This window comes from Lissotriton vulgaris, chromosome 7 (assembly GCF_964263255.1).
Source record: "Lissotriton vulgaris chromosome 7, aLisVul1.2, whole genome shotgun sequence".
Taxonomy (NCBI): domain Eukaryota; kingdom Metazoa; phylum Chordata; class Amphibia; order Caudata; family Salamandridae; genus Lissotriton; species Lissotriton vulgaris.
The window spans coordinates 221032446-221057219 of NC_141695.1; the positions used below are offsets into that span (position 1 = coordinate 221032446).

General features: G+C 47.4%; 1 protein-coding gene across 1 annotated transcript in view; it reads left to right on the plus strand.

Moving 5' to 3' along the window:
* NPHS1 (NPHS1 adhesion molecule, nephrin) overlaps positions 1–24774 on the plus strand; it is a 269434-nt gene that overhangs the window by 98617 nt on the left and 146043 nt on the right. Inside the window, exons 12-14 of the mRNA XM_086929995.1 lie at positions 5841–6030; positions 8157–8286; positions 14842–15014. Of these exons, the coding sequence (XP_086786121.1) occupies positions 5841–6030; positions 8157–8286; positions 14842–15014 (493 nt within the window). The remainder of the gene's footprint in view (positions 1–5840; positions 6031–8156; positions 8287–14841; positions 15015–24774) is intronic.

Here is a 24774-nt window from a genome sequence, read left to right on the forward strand (position 1 = left end):
AGGGGCCTTGCCTCCTTTACTTAAAGAGATTGCTTCATGGCATTCTTCTAGTGTTATAGCCATAGGAAGGGGCAACCATGGGTTTATATCTGATGGTGGTAACTCAGAAGTTAACCCTTCTGGATTAAATATTTTGGAAAAATGATTAACCCAATCGCTACATGCCACATATGAGGTCAGTTCTGGGACATTTTCTTTATTGAGAAACGGGCTATTAATTGTTTCCCAATAGAGTTTACTATTTTTAGTCTCAGCAGCCTCCCTCAACTTATCCCACGCTTCAGTCTGTAATACCCTTTTCCTTTTATTGATAGCTGTTTTGTAACTGGCCCTGAGGTATTGTATGTCCGCCTTAACACGTGGTTTGGTGCCTAAAGCACTCTTTAGGTCGCGGAGGGCAACTATACAGGTCTTATCGAACCACCCCTGCTTAGGACCACTATTGGCTGACGGGGTCTTAGTAAAAAATACCATCGATAATACTATTCATAGATACAAAGTAATCTATTAAACAGCCAGAATCACAGTCATCATCCAGGCAATAACTAATTTGTTTCTTGCATTGAATAAGGACCTCCTTCTGCTTAACTTTAGAATTTAAACCAGTCCATTTGATCCTTAGGCCCTTTGGTCTGGTAGGCACTATGTCGGTTGTACATTTACCACCTGGAACTAATGAGGTACCATGCCCCAAGAGGGTAACGCGTAGGCTATTGTGGTCACTGAGACTTTCTTCGTTTACGTACAAATCAGTATAGTTTCCACTGCTAGACAGCAAAATGTGATCTATAAATGAACCTGCATCTCTGCCCGTAAATGTAGGGCATATTATTGCCCGATTATCAACATTGCAGTTTAACAGGGTCATGTCCAGCATGACTAGCATATTATTTAACGTGGAACCATAACTGCTGTGTTGGAAGTGGGGAGAATCCTCCCTCACCCCCAAGTCTCCCCAATGGCTATTTAATGCTGCATCAAAGCCACAGATGTTCCCATTAGACAGGTGGCAGGGCTGCAAATTGAAATCGCCAGCCCAAACCACCTCAGCCCTTCCCTTCGAAATATCAAGGGCCTTAATAATTTCCCTTTCCAGAGGCAGTAAAATATCCCCCCTAGCAGCATCAAAAATATTGTTATAGAAATTAACAATGACTAAATCAATATTCTTCCTACACTCCATCCTTATAACTTGGCTGTGTGTCCCTACGGTCGTACTATATTTGACCGTACAGTCACGCAGCTTGGTTGACACAAGCAATAAAAGGCCCCCCTTAGCCCTGCCCGAGCTGGATTTGGTTGCTCTAAGGCAGAAGGATGCATACCCTTCGATATAAATAGGGTCTGGACACCAAGTTTCCTGTAATAGAATTAGGTCAAATCCCTCACCCAAAAAGCTGGTCCAAAAGGGTGTACCTAATTTGCCGGAAAGGCCAGCGATGTTCCAGGAAATAAGAGAAATTCCTGCTGGTTTACCAAGATCACCGACGACAGACAACTCCGACTGATTTGCTGATGGTAGTAAGGCAGGACCATCTTCCCGAGGGATGGTAACTGGGCTTATGCTGGGGCTAGCAGTGGTTATACATGTGTCAGAGCTACCCCGATTACCTGTATGCTGGGGAGGTGTTAGGGATGTCAATATAGTGGATTCAGGAAATACGGCTAGGGGCGTGAAAGGGGAAAGAGAACACCCCATATCAAGAGAGGGCGTAGGAATGTTTGGATCCAGTGTTTCTGGAGGGCTGAGTCAGTCTACCTCATCTAGCACGGCATATCTATTTGGATGGGCGAATTGTGAGGACATAGGATCTTGGGAGTGGGACAGGTCCTGCCATGGTTGTTGCCACGGATGTTTATCTAATTGTGGTGGCTGAAAAGATTGCTGCCATTGATAAGCAGACTGGGGTAAAGGTGGCGGGAAATGAAATGGATGTTGCCAGGGGGCTTTAACTTGGTGCATAGGAAAAGGTGAGGCGTTTGGTAACTGCTGTTGTAAATTAACATAATGTGGGAAAAAAGGAGGCGGATAAGGTGGTTGCAGCCAAGGTTTGGCAGCTTGCTGTGGAAAATACCCAGGTCCTCTGTTACTTTGAAAAGTAGGACATGGAGGGTTGGGTCGTGCTGGCTTTGATAAGAAATAAGACAAAGGGAGTGGATTGATTTGGGTCGCAGGACCACTATTGGGTGCATTACATATATAGCTTGCTGCCCCTACATCCCTAAAATTAACTGTGATTACGTCCCCTACTATTGTTTTCTTGCTTCTGCCCACCCAGTCCCCTCTACGCACGGTAAGGATTTCACCGTTCATGTTATTAGGTAGAGGTTTATGTAAGTGGAGCCATTGAGCACATTTATTTCTAAGCTCAGTAAACATTTCTTTTACTCCCTCCTTCAATGGAGGAACTGCTGTCAACACAACAACAAAAGGGGAAACCTCTGGTGGTAAATTAATGGACCTAAAACGCGCCTGCTTTAGCTTAGGCCCTTCTGGTTTATTTGTAGGGAGGGGTGCAGATTTTGGATTGGGTTTTCCTGCAACATCTTTAGCTTGAATAGAAGAGGTGGTAATATTATCAGCAACAGGGTGTTGATTCGCCTGAACAGGAGCCTTCTCCTTCGAAACCAGTACAGTTGTTGGTTGGACAGAGTTGTTCCCTGTTTGCGACACAAGGGATATAACTGGGTTCCCAGGGGCTGCAATAACTTGACCCTTATTTAATACGTCTTTAGGGGGCTGGGTGCTCGATAAACACTCAGGGGCTAATTCTATGGACCCTTGTAGCTGATCAGGCCCATGTCCCTGCTTTTTGTGTGGCCATTTAGAGTGTATTAACGAAGTAAGCCTGTCCACTTTAGAAATTAAAGGCTTGATTTGTGCTGCTAAAGTGGCTTCAAGGTCTAGCTTTAAATCTATTACCATGTTTTGTACCCAGCATGGAATACCTGATGTCATTTGTGGAGTGGGGGAAATCAAATTGTGATTCCTAACTGGTGCTTTTACTTTATTTTTGCCCTTCGATGTAACCTTGGGGGGGTTAGGAGCCCTTCCCCGGGGAACAATAGGTACGGGAGCTGTTTCCGCATCGTTAGACCCGCTCAGACTCGGCACCGCTTTGTCAGGTGACTGACAGGTTTCTAGGTCTGGTGTGACCTCCAGGTCTTCAAAAGACGGGTCTGAGTCTGATAGGGCAACCGATAGATCGACAGTATTTGGTACAGTCGAAACACTACAAGTAGGCATGTTTATGGGTAAGGAGCAATTATTCATAGTCTGCGGAGCAGGTGATTTAACCTTTGCCAAAGGGCCCAAAGATGAGCGCCTAGCGTTTGCAAGGTCCATAGAGACTCTTTTTTCCAATAGAACAATACTTTGGTCAATAGTCTCATGGACTCGTGAAATAAAAAGATCAATAGGTCCAGTCACCTGTGCTACCGCCGTAGCTTTTTTCGCGCAACTTCGAGTTCTGTTGCGTATAGTCGACATCTTGGGTGTTATGATTATCAAGGGCGAAGAAACAGGAGTACTGGGCCAGGGCCGTCCTTTGCCGTCCTTGAACGGCCTTAAACGGCCCGCTCTTTGCCCGGTCTTCGCCCCGAGCTGCGTCCCGCGCGCGTCCCGCGTCGCGGTAGATCTGAGACCAGCAAAGAAGGAGGAGGCTAGGGGCGTGGCCGCCGGGGGAAGAGGCAGCAGCTGTGTGCAGCTGAGGCTGCTGGACCTCGCAGTCCCCCGGTAGGCTCCACGCACAAACTGGTGATGATTCAAACCTCAACCTGGGAGCGCGTTACTCTCCACGGACTGTGGAGCCGCTCACACCAGGGAGGACGGGGCAACGAAGCGGTGAGCGGCACCCGCGAAGCGGGTGTCGCGAACAGTTGAAGAAAATGCCGGGAGACAGGGAAACACACAGCACGAGTCTGGCTCCTCACAGGTAGCAGGTAGTAAGCCCAGAAAGCGCCAGTTCAGCCAGAAACCCAGGCGATGTTATGTGCAGAGGCTGGGGGCGTGGCCGCCGGGGGAAGAGGCAGCAGCTGTGTGCAGCTGAGGCTGCTGGACCTCGCAGTCCCCCGGTAGGCTCCACGCACAAACTGGTGATGATTCAAACCTCAACCTGGGAGCGCGTTACTCTCCACGGACTGTGGAGCCGCTCACACCAGGGAGGACGGGGCAACGAAGCGGTGAGCGGCACCCGCGAAGCGGGTGTCGCGAACAGTTGAAGAAAATGCCGGGAGACAGGGAAACACACAGCACGAGTCTGGCTCCTCACAGGTAGCAGGTAGTAAGCCCAGAAAGCGCCAGTTCAGCCAGAAACCCAGGCGATGTTATGTGCAGAGGCTGGGGGCGTGGCCGCCGGGGGAAGAGGTAGCAGCTGTGTGCAGCTGAGGCTGCTGGACCTCGCAGTCCCCCGGTAGGCTCCACGCACAAACTGGTGATGATTCAAACCTCAACCTGGGAGCGCGTTACTCTCCACGGACTGTGGAGCCGCTCACACCAGGGAGGACGGGGCAACGAAGCGGTGAGCGGCACCCGCGAAGCGGGTGTCGCGAACAGTTGAAGAAAATGCCGGGAGACAGGGAAACACACAGCACGAGTCTGGCTCCTCACAGGTAGCAGGTAGTAAGCCCAGAAAGCGCCAGTTCAGCCAGAAACCCAGGCGATGTTATGTGCAGAGGCTGGGGGCGTGGCCGCCGGGGGAAGAGGCAGCAGCTGTGTGCAGCTGAGGCTGCTGGACCTCGCAGTCCCCCGGTAGGCTCCACGCACAAACTGGTGATGATTCAAACCTCAACCTGGGAGCGCGTTACTCTCCACGGACTGTGGAGCCGCTCACACCAGGGAGGACGGGGCAACGAAGCGGTGAGCGGCACCCGCGAAGCGGGTGTCGCGAACAGTTGAAGAAAATGCCGGGAGACAGGGAAACACACAGCACGAGTCTGGCTCCTCACAGGTAGCAGGTAGTAAGCCCAGAAAGCGCCAGTTCAGCCAGAAACCCAGGCGATGTTATGTGCAGAGGCTGGGGGCGTGGCCGCCGGGGGAAGAGGCAGCAGCTGTGTGCAGCTGAGGCTGCTGGACCTCGCAGTCCCCCGGTAGGCTCCACGCACAAACTGGTGATGATTCAAACCTCAACCTGGGAGCGCGTTACTCTCCACGGACTGTGGAGCCGCTCACACCAGGGAGGACGGGGCAACAAAGCGGTGAGCGGCACCCGCGAAGCGGGTGTCGCGAACAGTTGAAGAAAATGCCGGGAGACAGGGAAACACACAGCACGAGTCTGGCTCCTCACAGGTAGCAGGTAGTAAGCCCAGAAAGCGCATGCATGCATTATACCTTCTGATCATGAAAAACCATCTGAGCAGCCTTCTCCCAGGCATGGTTATTCTGTTTCACGTGTGCAGTTTTAAATTTCTCCCAAATATAATATGCACTGTCTCAGAAATATGTGGTGATAGCAAGGGTGGCACCTGCTGCCCACACAGATCCACACAGCACCTCCTGCATGCATATTCCATGCTCCCCATGTGTAGAGAGCCACAACATACCTCCAGTTCAGCCACACAGTGATAATTCCCTTCCTCAATGAAGCATCTGCTACAAGAGCAAAAAGTATCACTTATATTGCAAAAGTGGCACTTGCTTCGTTGTCTTCTATGTGGGCAAAGTTTGTTTTCCAGGGGGCACTAGCTTTGCCCACAGATCTTTGAAGTACCACTTCCTTCCCAAAGGGGGCACCTGTTCTATGAGAGATGGTGATAGTCCCAATCACCATGGTGTACCTTGATGTTGTTTCATATCTCATGCCCACCCCTGCCTTGAAACTTACCTCTTGACTTCTCCCCAGGATGACAGGCCACTGAAGGATGGTACCCCAGGCAAAACCATTTCCAAGGAGATCATCTCTGGCAAGATTGTTTCCAAGGAGATTGCCATTATCACAGCGCCCAATGACAACCTGGCCAGGTACCGCTGCAATGCCAGCAACGATGCCAAGACGCCACCCCTCACCGCGCAAACACAACTCAATGTGCAGTGTAAGTGTTCAGAGAAAATGGGGGTGGGAATAACAATATGAGCGGAATAGAATGCTCAACACTTCACAAAGAAAAGCGCTGGTATCCTCTAGGCTGTGGGAATAAAAGAAAATTAAAGTGTAACAGCTCGCTGCAAGTGAACCTTGGCACTAATACATGGTACCCCCAAGAATCGGTAGTACCTATGACAGATATTTCAAACTGCTTGCTGTACTTCTAGGCTCTAATGCTGAGATGACCAGCTCGTTGCACCTTTTAGGCAAGGTGTAACAGTTTATGTTTTCTACATTCACTACTAGACAAGACTAAGTTACTAACACCCTATGTCAGGGTTAGAAAACGGGAAGGGGGGTGGTCCTAGCCCTGGTGAATGCCCTGAACCTGTTAGAACCATGAAAGCTGGGGACTGAAACATGTTGACAATAAACTGAGCGTCTGAAATGAACAGATTCTTGAGTACACATTTGTTGTGTCCATGTGTTAAGAAGCTACAAATTAAATTACCTATACAGCGTACTTTCCCTGGCGCCTTTTTAACTTATTAAGTCCCACACACCTCACTGGTAGGGAGGCATACATATACCTTATTAACAGTATTCAGGAGCCCACAGCGTAGACCCCCAGGAACCATGGTGAAGAGTGGTCTGATGATGAAATATCACTGTCATTGAACTTAAAGTCATCCATGTCTGTGATCACCACATCACCCCATCCGGTTTTCCCACTGATTCTCCTATTAAGTCTTTGTTACTGATGCTGGCCACAGGACACCAGTGTAAGTTGTACATTCCTCTCACCAGCTCATTCTGTTATCTTTAGGCCTAGCAGCCTATATATGCAAATATATGTGACTTTATTGCTCTCAACTATTGCTTTGTCTTCTCTGCTGTTTGGTGGGTACAAACAGGGGCCCAAGTGGGACATAAGAAACTTTTTAAGACATGGGAAAAGTGAGAAATTGCCAGCGCCCCCACCCCACACCTTACAAAGGCCCTGCTTGGGTAAAGTGAGCGACCTATGTCTATTCGATTTCTCTATCTAAACCTAGAGAGTACCTTCACTTCTGACTCTATCTCTCTACCACGTGCCATCTTAAGGATTTTTGGCGTTCCAGGTAAGACATATTTCAACTAAATTTAACATAATATTTAATATTTTATTTTTGTAATCATGTTGGCTTGAATTAGCAAGAAAATGGTAATATAATGTGAAAGTTTTTTCTGAGCAAGTGCCCCCACAGTATGCCTTGCCCCAAAATCCTTAAAATAACACTGCTGAGGGAGGCCCAGGAAGGCCATTTGGCCTCAGCTGCAACCTAATTGGGGTACCAGACGCTATTTTATAGCATTTTATGAAATTAGAATTATGGGCAGGAATAGCTGAAAACGCCAAGTATGTACTGACACAATCTCTATTTCCATACACAGACAAACGTGAGTGTAAGTCTTATTTTTACGTGCACGTGTTAGCACAGTTTTGCTGTTGTAAAATCACTGGGCATGCTGTCAGCCAACACACGTCCCAGCTTAGCAAGTTGCTTCTGCACAGCAGAGACTATGGGGCATCAACATAAGAAAATGTGATTCCTAAAAAGCGAATTTTTAAGGAATCGCTATTTAGGAATCGCAATTCCTTATGCATGTAAGAATCGCATTAAATTTTACGATTCCTAAACATTACCTAAGAGCGAATTGCTATTAGGTAATGTCACTCCATTCATTCCTATGGGCCTACAATGAATGGAAATGCATTTGTAAATTGTGATTACTAAATTAGTAATTGCAAATTGCAATTCCAAGGTTGCCAGGGGGCCTAAGGCATCTCTGATGCACTCCCCTGAAAAGGTAAGTGTGCACATGTGGCACGCACACATGCCCTGAGGGCATTTGTGTGCGCCACATGTAACTTTGAATAATGCACTTTTGTGCATTTTTCAAAGAATGAGCAAATTACCATCAACTTGAAGTTACATCCTAGTGAAACTGCTATGGCTTTACTTGCCTTTCAGAGTCAGTGGATTCTATGGAAACACAACCGTAGGAGTAAAGTCCAGCCTACCTCCTGTATCTAGCCTGGTCAAGGGTGGTTGTGTTATGTGTTCTAATTGGCCCTGTCTTTCCTCGCAGTCCCAGCCATCAAAGTGGACATCACCCCAAAAGCGAAGACAGTCCGGCGGGGGCAGAACATTACCCTCAACTGTGATTCAGGGAGCAGTAACCCGTTATCCACGCTCTCCTGGTTCAAAGATGGGGAAAAGTAAGTGTTGCTCAGTGTCCGACCACTAGCCTGTCTATCACAGCCAGGAGTGATAGCTAATCTGAATGTATCCACAGTAGCTGGTAGTGACAGCTCACCTCACTGTATATACCACATGCAACAACTAACCTATCCACCACAGCCGACACTGACAACCTGTCAAACACAGCCAGCAGTGACCCATAACCTATCCATCATTGCAGGAACTGACAACTTGTCAATCACAGCCGGCAGTGACAGCTAACGTATCCATCATTGCAGGCACTGACAACCTGTCTATCACAGCCGGCTGTGGCAACTAACCTATCCATCACAGCCGGCTGTGACAACTAACCTATCCATCATAGCCGGCTGTGACAACTAACCTATCAATCACAGCTGTCTGTGACAACCTATCTACCTCAGCCAGAAGTGACAACTAACCTATCCATTTTAGCCTGCAGTGAAAACTAACCTATCCACCACAGGCAGCAGTGACAACCTCTCAACCAGAGCCGACAGTGACAACTAACCTATCCACCACAGCCGGCACTGACAACTAACCTGTCCATCACAGCCAGTAGTTATAGCTAACCTGAATGTATCTACAGCAGCCAGCACTGACAACCTGTAAATAACAGCCAGCACTGACAACTAACTTATCCATAACAGCCATCTGTAACAACTAACCTATCCATCACAGCAGTCTGTAACAACTAACCTATCCATCACAGCCGGCTGTGACAACTAACCTATCAATCACAGCTGTCTGTGACAACCTATCTATCTCAGCCAGCAGTGACAACTAACCTATCCATCTTAGCCTGCAGTGAAAACTAACCTATCCACCACAGGCAGCAGTGACAACCTCTCAACCAGAGCCGGCAGTAACAACTAACATATCCACCACAGCCGGCACTGACAACTAACCTGTCCATCACAACCAGTAGCTAACCTGAATGTATCCACAGAAGCTGGTAGTGACAGCTAACTAACCTCACTGTATACATCACTTGTGACAACTAACCTATCAACCACAACCGGAATTGACAACCTGTCAATCACATCCTATGACTAACCTATCCATAACAGCCAGCAGTGACAACTAACCTATCCGTAACAGCCAGCAGTGACAACTGACCCATCCACCACAGCCGGCACTGACAACCTGTAAATCACAGCCAGCACTGACAACTAACTTATCCATAACAGCCATCTGTAACAACGAACCTATCCACCACAGCCGGCAGTTGCAACATGTCAATCACAGCCGTCAGTGACAATTAAACTATCCATCTCAGCCAACAGTGACAACTAACCTCTTCACCACAGCTGACTATGACAACTTACCTATCCACCGCAGCTGGGCAGTGACAGTTAACCTATTTACCAGCAACAACTGGTATTAACAAATAACCTGTCTGATGAAGACAGTAGTAGCAACCTATCAATCAATCAATCAATCAATCAATCAATCAGAGGTTTATACAGCGTGCTACTCACCCATGAGGGTCTCAAGGCGCTGGGGGGGCGGGCAGGTCTGGGTCACTTGAAGAGCCAGGTCTTGAGGTCCTTCCTGAACGTGTGAAGCGTTTGGGAGCATCTGATGTTGACCGGGAGCTCGTTCCAGGTCTTGGCTGCGATGTAAGCGAAAGCTCTCCCACCCGTGCTGTTTCTGCGGATGCGGGGGACCTCTGCCAGGGCGAGGTCGGCGGAGCGGAGGTTCCTCTTGGGTACGTGGAAACATACTCGGTCATTGAGGTATTTGGTTTGATGTTATTGAGGGATTGGTAGGCTTGGGTGAGGAGTTTGAAGGGGACCCTCTTCTCGACGGGGAGCCAGTAGAGACTTTGTAGGTGTTGGGTCATATGCTGGTGGCGCGGTGTCCCTAGAACGAGCCTGGCTGCGGTGTTCTGGATGGTTTGGAGTTTGTGTAGAAGAGTTTTGTTGATTCTGTCATAGAGGGTGTTCCCGTAATCTATCCTGCTGGTTATTAGTGCGTGGGTGATGGTCTTTCTGCAGTCGGGGGGATCCATTTGAAGGTCTTACGGAGGATGCGAAGGCAGTTGAAACTGGTGGACGCGACGGCGATGAACTGGCGGTTCATGGAGAGGGAGGAGTTGAGAATTATGCAGAGGTTCCGGGCGTGTGTTGGCTCCCAAAGGTGGGGTGCCACCAGGTGCTGTCCCAGGCTGAGGTGTCGTCGGCGTGCTGTCTGACGATGGCGGCGATGGAGGACATGTAGATGTTGAAGAGTGTCAGGCTTAGTGATGATCCTTGGGGTACTCCGCAGATGATGTCAGTGGGTTCGGAGAGGAAGGGGGGAGTCTGATCCTCTGAGTTCTGCCTGAGAGGAAGGATTGGATCTAGTCGAGCGCGGCTCACTGTATTCCTGTGTTGTGGAGTCTGGCGGCTAGCGTGCGATGCGAGACGGTGTCGATGGCTGCAGAGAGGTCTAGGAGGGTGAGGGCTGCGGTGTGTCCATGTTCTTGCAGCATTTGGATGTCATCAGTGGCGGCGAGGAGGGTGGTCTGGGTGCTGTGGTTGCTGCGGAAGCCAGACCGGAATGCGTCTAGGATGGAGTTCTTTTCGATGAAGGCGGTCAGCTGGGCGTTTACAAGCCTTTCGTGACTTTGGCTGCAAAGGGGAGGAGAGAGATGAGCCAGTAGTTCTTTAGGTCAGTTGGGTCGGCTGTAGGAGCTGAGGAGGGGCTTCACCTCCGCACGCTTCCAGTCGTCTGGGCAGATGCCGGATCTGAGTGAGGAGTTGATTGTCCGTCCTAGTTCAGGTGCGATGACAGCGGTGGCCCTGTGGAAGATGTAAGGGGGCAGGGGTCCGGTGGGGCTCCTGAGTGCGTCTTCTTCACGGTTGAGGTGATGAGCTCGACAGGCGCAGGGGCTCAGGAGGTGATGGTATGCTTCTCAGCGTTGGTGGGAGGTGTGGTGCTGTCTTCTGCTGGCTCGCTGAAGTTGTCGTAGAGGGCCTTGATCTTCAGGTGGAAGTAGGAGCTGAGTTTGTCGCAGAGTTCCTGGAAAGGAAGTGATGTCCGTGGCTTCACAAGTGGGTTTCGCGAACTGCTGAATGATGTTGAACAGTTCCTTGACGTTGGATGCATTGGTCTTGACTTTGTCTCTGATGAAGGTCCTTTTGGTGTCCCTTATACGCTGTTGGTAGTCCTTCTGGGCGCTCTGTGGGTGGGAGTGCTGACGAGCTGTTTCAGTCTTAGGTTGGCAAGGTTCTCGAGGAGAGTGGTGGAATCGGGGTCCTGGCTGTTCTCGAGGTGGAAGTTCAGGTCACCGAGCAGAATGTAGTCCGTGGAGGTGATGGCGTGGGGTGCGGCAAGCTCGACGATGGAGGATGCAGGTTAAGCGTGGGGTCCAGGCGGTCTGTAGATGAGGGTGTCGCTTAGCGTGGGCCTGGGACTCGTCTGGATCTGTAAATGGAGGTGTTCCGTGTTGGAGTGGGGGTTTGCTCGTGCTGGATGTGGAGAGTCGAGGGGGATCTTGTGTGCGATGGCGAGGCCTCCTCCCGGGTGGTGTAGGCGGTCCTTTCTCTCGATCTTGTAGCCCTCGGGGATTGCAGTGGCGATGTCAGGGCCGAAAGTGGTGTTAGTCCAGGTTTCTGTGAGGAAGGCAGCGTCGGGTGAGAGGGTGTCGATCAGGTCCCAGATCTCTTCGGCGTGTTGGTGTTGGGAGCGTACGTTGAGAAGGATGCAATTCAAGGTTTCAGTGAATAGGGGGGCAGGGCCGCAGGGGTAGCAGCGGCGGGAAAAGAAGCAAAATACAGGGACAGTAAGTTATACAATACAGTTATGAAAATACAGCAATGCATCACAAGGCAACAGTCACGCAACCAAATAAGGATCAGCAGGGGGAAAAAAATGGAAAAATACCGAGAAGGTAACAGAGTAGCCTCGAACCCAGGAGTGAGAGGGCTCTAGACTCGGGCGAACCGGCTGATGTGCTGCGCTGCTGGGAAGAGTGCTACCTTTGACCAGAGGTCAAGGAATCACGCGCGCTCCCCCGCAGCGGTCGCCATTGAGTAGGGAAGGGGGGCAGGAGCAGAGTAGTGGGAGGCGGGAGCGGGGCTGAATCAGGGAGCACGGCCTTAGGGGTAGCAGCGGCGGGAAAAGAAGCAAAATACAGGGACAGTAAGTTATACAATACAGTTATGAAAATACAGCAATGTAATCACAAGCCAACAGTCACACAACCAAATAAGTATCAGCAGGGGAAAAAATGGCAAAATACCGAAAAGGTAACAGCAGCCTCTAACCCATAAGTGAGAGGGCTCAGGACTTGAGCGAACCAGCTGACGTGCGGCGCTGCTGGGAAGAGTGCTACCTTTGACCAGAGGTCAAGGAATCACGCCCTATCCACCATAACCATTAGTGACAACTAAGCTACCCACCGCAGCAGGCACTGACAACTCACCTATCCATCAAAGTCTGCAGTGGCAATTAACCTATGCACTACAGTCGACAGTGACAACTAATCAGTTCACCAGATCTGGCAGTGACAAATAACTATTCATCACAACCAGCAGTGACAACTAACCTACACACCACTGGTGTGACAGTTATGTGGCTGAATCTACTGCCACTAGCAGAGAGACCTAGTCTCACAATGCTCCCCCAGCCGGCAATGATAGATGCTATCTCAAACCTCACCACAATCAATAGAAATAACTAACCTAACAGTACTCACCTGAGTCATTAATGGCAACTATAATTGCTGCTTTCAACACAACCTGATCATTTCATATGACTATGTTCATTCTCACCTGTTGGCCACCACCAGGGTAAAGAAGATTCTCTATGCAGACACTAAATGTGCTTTGGTGCCAAGAGCAACTCTTCTTCCACGACTACCAAACACACCTTCACTGCATCCTTTTCTGTCTCACCTTTCTACCTGTAACAAATCTGACCAACGCTTTGGAAGAATAGGCAAACGGCACTCAGAGCTCTGGACCTGTATTAGTCCCTTAATTTGCTTGCCGTGTTAGTTTGCCTGTCCTATAATTGTATCGGTAATTCCAAATGAATCAGAAAGATGATGCATTGAAGGTTGCTTTTATTTAATTTGTTCATTCATTTTCCATGGTTACATGTTGCAATTTTTCCATACATTTTCTATAGTATGGAACACCTTCATTGTGAAACCAGAGTCAACAGCCAACGTGGGTTTCAACCTTGAGGGCTATGGTGTTTTCAAGACAGAGGCCAAACAGAATGCATAACGTGGTGGGGGTTTGTCCACACACGTAGGATGGCCACAGGCCAGGTCCGGCAGCCACTCCCTTGCCGCACACAACTGAAGGCTGTGTGTGGCAGGAGTGGCAGAAGGGCATTGGCTACCCCCCTATGTTTGGGGCGCTGGCCACAGGGTCTCAGCCAACTCCATGCTTTTCAGTACTGAAGAATGCAGTTGGGGGTTGGCCACCAACACGGGTTGGCCGCAGGACCTGGCAAGGCCTCTTGGCCAATGTCATATCATGCATAGGCAAATACAGTGCACAGTGGGGGTTGGCAGCCTGCAGGGGACTGGCTGAGGGGCCCTGTGGCCACTCCTGCATGACGCATGGCTAAAAGCTGTCCTCAGTGGGAGTTGACTACCAGGGGGGTGTTGGTCTCCCATGGGGGGTGAGAGGTCGCCACAGGCTGCGGTGCACAGAAGACTGTGTACAGCAGGGGTTAAGTCATCCATGGTGGATTGGCCGTATGACTGGGCTAGAGGTCAGGACCTGTGGCCCAACTAATACTGTGCACAATAATTGTTTCATTACATATTTGTAACATACACTTCATACACTTTCTATTCTATAATTGTCTAAATTTTGCAACAACAAACTCAAGTCTCCAATAACTCGATTGTATCTTTCGTTCATATTCAGACTCCAGTTGTTCAGTCATTTTATTCTGGCTACATTTACACATTTCTTATACGAATGCTTCTTTCGATTGACTTTTCTACGATTTTGAGGATGAAAGCAAGTCTTAGATGTATTTCCTTTCCATCACCTCATCTCCCCATCTCTTTTAGTATCTACGCAACTATGATGTTCACGTTATTAAACAGTATAGGCATGGATTGTCCACAATTCCTCTAAATGGGTGATCTGTATCAAGAAACAGCGTTAACATTATCGCCGCTTTAGCGGCAGAAAACTGCCACTAAAGCGGCGATGATGGGCTTGATACTACGCCCTTGTGAATTCCCATAGAACCCTATGTTCTGGTGTGAACATGGGCTTCTATGGGAATTCTCTACGGCGTATTATCAAGCCCATTATCGCCGCTTTAGCTGCAGTTTTCCACCGCTAAAGCGGCAATAATGTTAACCCCGTGCTTGATAATATGCCCCTGAATTCCCACAGCCTATATGATGGAGATGCATTAAAAAAGTAAATATAGATGAATACATCACAATACCCAACTTGACTCACCAGACCTCCATTACAGATGTCAGTGCTCAGCAAACTGTATCCTGTTATAAACTCATTACCAGAACTGTGAATGACCCCTGACTCATGAATTCACAATCCCTGTTTTTTTTGGCCATGCCTGTCTTTCAGACTCAAGGGAGTGGACCTGGGGAAGAAGAAAGCAGAGTATGGAGGCATATCCACCTCTGGGAGAGTCACCCTCACTGCCTGGTCTGCAGATAATGGCCGGCGGGTCACCTGCCAGGCGTACAGTGCTGTCCTGAACGAGGCTGTCCTCACGTTCCACCAGCTTAACATCCTCTGTGAGTACCTGGAGTATAGCGATTGGTGATGGTCGGGATGTGTGGTACAGACCTCCGCCAAAGAACAGAGAATGCGGTAAAATTGTACCTATATCTGCCGTCCTCTATCCTGATATTCTGGTGGGAGCAAAACATGCATTTCTTGTGCTTCAGCTGTGGCTACTGTTCCTCTTTAAGTGATGCTACCTAGCACTGCAGTCATTCTCACTTCTCACTATTTAACCGTATTAAAAGGAGTGCGTTGACACAGCTTGGCTTTTCCTGTTCACGGAAGAAGAGGCATACCGTATGTCACAAATAAGGACTAATTTATTCAACAAATATAAAAGAGACTTCACAGGTGTCGATCTCATGTGTAAGGAAACTTAAGTGTTGTAATTTATCAAGTATAACTCAATAACACATTTTTGGGGGAAAAAAGCCAGATGTTTGTGTGTGGACCTCTGAGGCTGCAATGCCAATGTGGGTTCCAACACTTGGTTGTAAAGCCCATAGCCCAACTACAACCCCGCTGACTGAATGCAGATTATAAATCCCTGTGACGCTGTTTCTCTGCTTGCCCAATAGAAGAGCAGCAGCACATGGGAAAGCCATATACCTTGTATGTTACACCTACTGTTAAATTGTGAAGGGGGCATGCCATTACCCCTCTAAATTTACCTGTATAGACCATCATCTCAACAAGCTAGAAATAACTTTCCTCAAACACCATTAACTGCTTGCCATGACATAGTACACCATTAAATCATCTAAGGAAGAAAAGCTCAAATTAAATATTTAACACTCATTTATTACATTGGTATTAACACAATTGAAAATAATTTAGGATCATTTTATTAAATATAAATAAAGTTACTAGTTCACACTAATCTCCATTGGTTATTGTTATGTTTAGTGTTATATGTTAGGTTAAGAGTATCATAGTTTAAAAAAAAATAGCTTGTATTAAATTGCCATTTGAAAAAAAAATAATCTAATAATTGGGTAAAAGTTAAGATTTGGTTTTATGTTAGGGTCGTTATTAGAGTATGGGTATTTCATCTGTGTTTTTATAAAAATACAAATAATTTAGTGTAATTGATTTTAAATTAAATTAAATAATAAACATTTCCTAGAGGACGTGGCACCAGAATATCATAAATATATCAAATTGGTGTGCAGTTCCTTGTTACGAATGAGTGTGTTCAGGTCTGAGAAAAAGGGCCCTTACACACCCCGAAGGATGTCCTGCTTCATCATATGGACCTGATCCTCATCGGGCACGCTGCAATGCCCAACGGGCACCCGCAAAGGTGCTCTTTAGCGGAGATCTTTTTGGTGAAGCCGTTTAGTGCTTGGGGGTGTGTGGAATGAGTAGTGTAGTGGGTGCAGAGGGGTGCTTTAAAATAGGTTTAGGGAGGCCCTACTGCCTAAAATGTGTATTTCTGGGACTCACTAACCCACCTAAAAACAGTGTTGGCGTAACCGTGTACAATGAGCCCGATTCACAGAACTAACTTAACACCTTGGCTGCTAATGGTTTTCCCCTCCTGTGCTGAGAGGCTTTGAAAGTCCATTGATCATGACGAGCTCAGCTCGTCATCAGCACAGCTCAACCGTGCCTCATGACGAGCTGAGCTCGTCATGAGCATGGGAGGGGTTAAGACAAAATCCTAAAATGACTACCATTTTGGTATTCACAGAAGGCACTTACTCATTTTGGTATTCACAGAAGGCATTTACTAATTTCGGTATTCACAGAAGTCACTTAGGAATCCTAAAGTTAGGAGTCCTAACTATACTACTCCTAAACTGAGAAAAATCCTAACTTTAAAACTTTCAGTATTCACAGAAGGCATTTCGAAGTCCTAAAGTTAGGACTCCTAACTTTAGGACTCCTAAATGCCTTCTGTGAATCCGAAAGTCTTAAATTAGGATTTTTCTCAGTTCAGGGGTAGTAAAGTTAGGACTCATAACTTTAGGACTCCTAAATGCCTTTTGTGAATACCGAAAGTCTTAAAGTTTGGGGGCCCAATTCACAGAACTAAGTTAAGACAAAATCCTAAACTTGCTACAATTTACTTATTTTGGTATTTACAGAAGGCACTTACTCATGTTGGTATTCACAGAGGGCACTTACTCAATGATGACCAAGTGCCTTCTGTGAATACCAAAATGAGTAAGTGCCTTCTGTGAATACCAAAATGAGTGAGTGCCGTCTGTGAATACCAAAATGGTAGTAAGTTTAGGATTTTGTCTTAAGTTAGTTCTGTGAATCAGGCCCAATGGTCCTAAAGGGCGTGTGTGGTGTGAAAGGTGGACATGTTTCTTGCCGTTGTTAGCCCCTACGGGTCGTATGGCAATTCATTAGGGCCTGTGAATTTAGGAAAATGTCCGTAGCCCTACACTACTACAAGGCTGGTACTGAGAGTATAAGGAATGCTATAGTTACCAGGTTTGCAAGTAAATACCAGGTCACTCTGGTAGTCGTAGGCACAAGAAGTGGAACAGGGCTCAAGGCAGGCCTCAGGCAGCAGAGAAGCCCTTCTGGGTGCAGCAAAGCCGTCCTCTGAAGTACACAGCAGCAAGCAGTCAGTCCTCTGAGATTCCTTCGACAGGCCCAGAATGTGAACTGGAGAGTGGGTCCTATTTTTGTACTTGATGCTTTCTTTGAAGTAGGAGAAGTTACTGGAGAATTTCATTTGAAGTCATTAGGGTTTCCTGCCTCACCTGCCCTGGCTCCAGACTGGCTGCAGGTAAATTCACTGGCGTTAAGTCCTTTGTATGAAGGCATGGCAAAGCCTATTGATTTGCAAGTGTGACTGTGCTTAGCTTCCCTTCCCCATCCTTTAGTAGTGCTTAATATGAGCTAGTGATTTCCAGTACTCAGCACCAGCACTTTTACAGGGCCGGGTCCACAAATGTTTTCACCAGTTGGTTGTGGTCCCGAATTTAAAATGAAATGAAAGATGCACCTCACAGGATGAACTGCTTGGTATAACTTCAGGTTGGCCTACGTTGATCCAGGAACTAGGCAATGCTTATGATGATGTAATCAGGTCTGAACACAGTGATCCGAAGAAGTTCTGTTCTCATTTCACTCTAGTCTCACTCATTCGTCACTGTGCCTGGTGCACCCTATCCTGAGGCCCTAAGGAGTAAAGTGGAATTCATTCCCCAACCAGCAGCGCACCAGGAGGTGCTGCCCAGCTCCCGCACCAGTAATTTACATATTTTGCCACGGGGAGGTGGCCGTCGTGAGGGGCTGCAGGGGAGGCTGTAAGAACTCCCCCACATTCCTTTAGAAGAAATATCATTACTCCGGGAAAGTGTTGGTCCCCGGGGGAGTCGCACTACTCCTCCACCTGTAATTTGCATATTTTGCCCTGGTCTCAGATTAGCCTTAGGAGGGGTGCCCCATGAGCCCCCTCCTATGTTTACACAATGCCCCTGAGATTTGGCCCACCTGGGGGCCAAGAATGAATGAAGCACGAGAGTCCGCACTTCACTTAAAAATGTTTTTACCTTGCCCCCTTTTCTTTTTTACATTTTTTGTTGGGCTCGGTTTAACCAAGTCCCAAGATGGCTTCCTGGTTGAAGTGTTGGCAGCCAATTATATTTCAGTACGATTTCAGTGGGGCATTGGACTCTCAGATGTCTATATTTTTTAAAACTTGAATATCTCTGAAACTACTAAATGGGTTACACCAAATCACGAAAGCATGCTTTCTGGCAAATTTGGTGTATCCTATTCAGCGATTCGGGCTTGTGTTCAAAAATGAAAAATGAACCAAAAAGGACGTTTTGTGCAAAGTTATTGGCAAAACAAAAAATGCTTTTCCTATGGAAACTTTGGTCCTATCAATACCAACCTACTGGCGACCACCAGTAGGTAATATAAGTCACCGTAGAGGAATATAAGTCACCGTAGAGGAATTGCAAAAGGAATGGAAGCAGCCCATTCCCACAGAGACAGATAGTATAGAGACCGCATTGACCAAATTCAACAACTCTCTTACAGAAGCAATTGACAAAATAGCACCTCTAAAGCTACACAAACAATACCCTGCAACCAAACAGGAAATATGGTACACTGAGGAGCTTAGAACAGAAAAAACAAAAATGTAGGAGGATAGAAAAGAAATGGAGAAAAACACGAGCTGAAGAAAACAAGATAGCACATCATGAGGCCCAGACCAAATATTATAAAAATATTAAACTTGCTCGGAGGAATAGCCTCTCTCAACAACTTGCTGAAGTGGGTAATCGATCTAAGGAATTATTTAAAATTCTTCAGGAGTTTGTAAAACCTACCGCATGCAAAAACCCTGATGACTTCTCCCAACAAATATGCGACGAAATCTCCTTGTTCTTCGAAAATAAAATCAATTTGATTTACGAAAAAATCTTACAGGCCTCCATTTAAAAAAGTAACAACTCTCTCTCTTCTCCTACTCTGCCCACACGGAGTAAAACCACACTTACGACCTTCCCAGCAGTCAATGACTCAGATCTCACCTCCCTTATGAGCCACATAAAATCTGGATCCCCAGATGATTTTCTATCAGCCAAAATAACTGCCTCCCTGCAAAATCTGCTTAGGCCCCATATTCAAACACTGATTAACCATTCTCTTAGGGAAGGATCTGTGCCCACAGAATGGAAAAAAGCAGTGGTGAACCCAATCCGAAAGAACACAGCAATTCCATGGACCGACCTCTCCAACCTCCGACCCATTTCCCTCCTACCCCTTCTCAGCAAGATGACCGAGAGACACGTAAACACTCACTTGTCCAAATACATCGAGGCAGCGGAGGGCCTAGATTTCTCTCAATCTGGATTTAGGCCCAATCACAGCACAGAATCTGCCCTCCTCTCAGTGACCGATAACGGCAAGATGTCACTGGATGGAGGAGACTCAATGATTCTAGTGCTGTTAGACTTATCCGCTGCCTTCGACACTGTGTCTCATGAGATACTTCTCGATCGTCTGAGGGAGAGGGGAATAGAAGGTGTGGCTCTCTCCTGGCTGGAAAGCTTTCTTTCGGATCGTCAACAAGAGGTAAGACTGGGCTCCCATCATTCCATCTTAAGGTAGCTCACCAAGGGAGTGCCACAGGGCTCATGCCTAAGCCCCACACTTTCAACGTGTACGTGGTCCCCTTGGCGGACATCGTAAGATCTCATGGGTTCACCCCTGTGTCGTACGCTGACGACACTCAGCTTTTGTTCCCCTTTAAAACCCTAACTCCCGCAATACAAAAATCTTTTGCAGACGGAATGAGGGCAATATCTTACTGGATGGCCACTAACTGCCTCCAGTGCAATGTAGGCAAGACTGAGGTAATGCTGTTTGGGGAGGCCACACTTTTGTGGTCCCCGGATTGGTGGCCCCCGGATTTAGGACCAACACCAAGCCCCAAACAGATCGTTAAAAATCTCGGTGTGCGTCTAGACAAAACACTTCTGTTTAAAGAGCACACAAATCAAGTAGCAGGTTCCTGCTACCGGGTCATTGGACTGCTACGACGAGTCTTCCCATTCCTATCAGATTCTTACAGGAAGACTCTCGTTCAGGCCTTGGTTATAAGTTGACTGGACTATTGTAATGGCCTGCTGATCTCGGCAAATGAGGTACAACTACAGAGACTACAGGTGGTCCAGAACACTGCTGCGAGACTAGTTCTCAACGCCCAGCCAAGGTCTGCCTCACTCCCCCTCTTGACAAAACTCCACTGGTTGCCAATTAGACAGCGTGTAAAATTTAAAATTTGCTGCACTATTCACAGATGTCTGTTTGGCAATGGACCTAAATATTTAAAAGAAATATTCAAACCCTACAAACCCAGCCGTACCCTGCGCTCCAGCAGTCAGCAACAACTCCAGGTTCCAAGGATAAAAAAAGCTAGGCAGGGAGGGCGAGCCCTGTCCTACAAAGGCCCTATCCTATGGAACTCACTGCCCCCTGCCCTAAAAAATACTATCAATTTTCAATCCTTCAAGAAGTCCCTGAAAACTTTTCTATTTGTCGCCTGTTAGTATTCTCCCCCCATCCTTTTCACAGTTCAGAACTAGGTTCTGGCCTCTTGGTAAAGCGTAAGCGCGGAGATACCCTTTCGGGGGTTGAATTCCAGCGCTATACAAGAATATAAATAAATATGTGTACCCACAAGTTGAGGAAGCACTCGGGCAGCAGCATGTTGTGGTTTATCAAGCAGCCTATCAGAAGGCAGTTTAGGCAATAAATGTAGTGTGGCCCAAATGCTGTTTTAATCTGTGGGACTGAGCCTATGAGGAAGAAGGTTTCCGAAAGACGTCAGGCTGCTCCTGCTGTATGTGTGGTCTGCCGTGCATAGCTGTGCTTAATCGAATACTTCCTCAACCTGTGGGTAACTTTGTAGCAACATATTTTCGCGGGAGCACCACCGCTAGGATTGGCTAAGCGGGCTAGGGGCTGAAAATATGCCCAGTTCCACATGGAGCAAGCAGCGCCAGGAATTCAGACTGCGCGCACATTGGGGCCCATTGGAGGGCTATGCATTAAGGACCCAGAGGACACGGCACCCAACAGGGTGAGATTGCCGCACTACATGTCCCAGAATTCCAGAGGGGCCTGTGAACCAATCATGTTGTGGCTTATGAAGCAGCCTATCAGAAGGCAGTTTAGGCAATAAATGTAGTGTGGCCCAAATGCTGTTTTAATCTGCAGGACTGAGCCTATGAGGAAGGAGGTTTCCGAAACGCGTCAGGCTACTCCTGCTGCATGTGTGGTCTGCCGTGCCCGAGTGCTTCCTCAACCTGTGGGTAACTTTGCAGATATATATATATATATATATATATATATAAATATATATATATATATATATATTGACAGCGCCAAACCCCACAATCCTGAGAATATGTAAACCCTGAGAGAGTAAACAGAGAAAGAAGTTGTAAATGCAAATAATAATGTTGTCTGCCCAACCCCCCTAAAATCAAACAATACTTTGCTATGGAAATGTATAGGAATAACCACAAACAATTACTGTGCAAACACACAACATGACCAACATCTAATTGGCCCATTCAGGGCTTGATTGTATCCAAATCGAAATAGGTTATTGTCCTATACACTGCAAAGAATGTGAACCATTCGTTAAAGCCTATAGCGGGACCTTTGTGGGCTTTGCGAATCAATGGCACTGTGAAAATAGGCACCCAAGAATATAAACACTCGACACAAGTTACCATGAATACCCGAATAATTGAATCAGATAACAGATTTCCATTATTATTTGAATTTTGTAAATGATTATGTTGAATATATAACATTATGGTACCGAGTGTTATGGAAATGATTGATGCAATGCTGCACTTAACCCATTATAAGATGGCCGCCACAAGTAATGATGGCAATTACAAGTCTTGTGCCGTTTTTTATGTTTATTTTTTTAGAACATGTGACAGGCAGTCACCATGGTTTTATTTAAATCACCAAACAAACAAATGCCAGTTTACACTGACGAAGGCGGCAACGCCGAAACGCGTTTGTAAGCTTGACTTAACTGCGAAAAGTTTCTGTGATTAAATAACTTGGCGAAACCACGCTGTATTGGCTTTGAGTGCTCTTTACTTAAAAAACTAATCCCGAGGATTGTGGGGTTTGGCGCTGTCAATACATCACGCACACCACCGTGCGGCAAGAGGCACCCGTGGACGCAGTGGAGCAGTGGTGGGTGGAACCTGCGTGCCGAAAAAAAAAAATATATATATACACCTGACTTTGGGACGGCTGGACATTGGGGCTCCACGCGGCGCTGCTCCACCCCACGCATTTCCTACCAGCATTATGAAGTGCATGCTGGGACCTGTAGGCGCTGTTCATCTGGTGTCTGCATGGAGGTCAAGGCGTTTGGTATCCACCTCAGGGGGCGGAGCAGTCTTCTCAGAAGCAGGATGGGGAAGGACATATAAACTCTGGGATACTCACCTGCTTCTTGAACGCTACACCCACGGCGCTGAAGAAGGCACATAACGCCGAAATGCATTCGCCTCAGCGGGTGTTTTTGAACTCCATTTTGCCATCTGTTTCCTGAATAAAGGTGTCTCCAACGTCTCCCCTGAAGTTGGTCTTTCTTTTCTTTTTGGAGGAAAGTGGATGGACATATATATATATAGGTATATGTAGTTAGGACCTAGTTACCATAGGAAATCCCCAACATTCTATTGGGAATAACTTTGGCACCGATTGTGTAATTTTCCTTAAAATTGCTTCCTCCGCTCCACTCCTTCCCTGAAAGTTTCGGGGGGATTCGTCCAGCGGGGGCCGAGAAAAAAGGGGGGTCCCAAAACATGTTTTCCCCATGTTAATTTCCATAGGGATCTTTAGACACGGTTACAGCCCGAACGGCTGAATGGAATTACACCAAACTTGGCAAAATGGTAGGGCCTGGTATGCAGATGTGCCTTTGCTATGTTTGGTGAAAATCCCTCCAGTAGTTGTTGAGAAAATTGAATTTGAGCAAATTATATATATATGTGCTCACCGTAGGCGCACCGTACGCGTACGGTACGCGTACGTGCGCGTACCCTTACGTGCGCGAGCGAGTTTCTGATTGGCTGGCAGTCGACTGTCAACATTCCAAACTGTCCAAACCAGGAAGTGTTGGCCACCATCTTGTTTTTCAGGAGAACTGAGGCACAAGAGAGCCCAAAACAAGAGTGGAAAACACAACAAGCATTTACAATGCAATGGTCTCGGCATTATTAAAGGTAGAGCTATTGGCATTGCTCATGACATTTTTTTTTAAAACATAAATAAATGGTATTGTCATTTACAATGGCAATGGGTGAGCATTAGAGAGTACTAGAGATTATTCGCGGGCACAGAGCCACACACACAAAAAGCCACACACACAGAGGCACCCACACACACACAGAGCCACCCAAACACACACAGAGCCCTACCCACACACAGAGCACAACCCACACACACAGAGCCCTACCCACACACACAGAGCCCTACCCACACACACAGAGCCCTACCCACACACACAAAGCCCCCCCCACACACACAGAGACACAACAATGCACCCACGGATTCCTCAGGGGCAGAATGCTAATAGTTTCAAAACAAATCCTTTTCGTCCCTGCCCAACCTCGAGAATTATCTCCCTGCAAGTAACAAGCACCAGTGTATTAAATAATTGCAGTCACATGTGAAAATGTAACAGTCCGCGTGAAAGGCAAAAGAAAAAAAAAGTCCGCTACTGGTTATTGCAGCTGGAGCAATGTTAAAACTGTGAGGGGGTGCAACCACATCAAGTATGAACTGCAAACACAAACTCTGAACAACCACGAGCATGAAGGTGGCTGGATAACGTAGAGCAAGCTCAACTGCAGTCACCGACTATTTATTCAGTGACTGAGCCTTGTAGTGCTTCAGAGTCCTGTCAGCAAGCGAGGGAGGACAGGGGATTTGGCGCAAAAATTGGAGCTGCTGGTATAGACGGGGAGACCACAGACGGATGTAGGGAAAACATACACACTGGGGCACAAAGTAAAGGTGCTCACAGAATGTGAAAGTTGCGGCAAGGGGCCCCTAAAGAGCATGGACATGGGTTGCAACAATTGTTTTAGCAGATAACTGTGCAGAGGGCATTGAAGCAGCGTTTACATGCAGCTGGCACACACTAGGGGTGTAACGAGCAGGTGAACAAAGACACAGGGGTGGACTAAAGGGTTATAGGAAAAGGCAGGGCCCGGGGAGAATCAATGGCTGCGGGAGCGACCTGGGAGA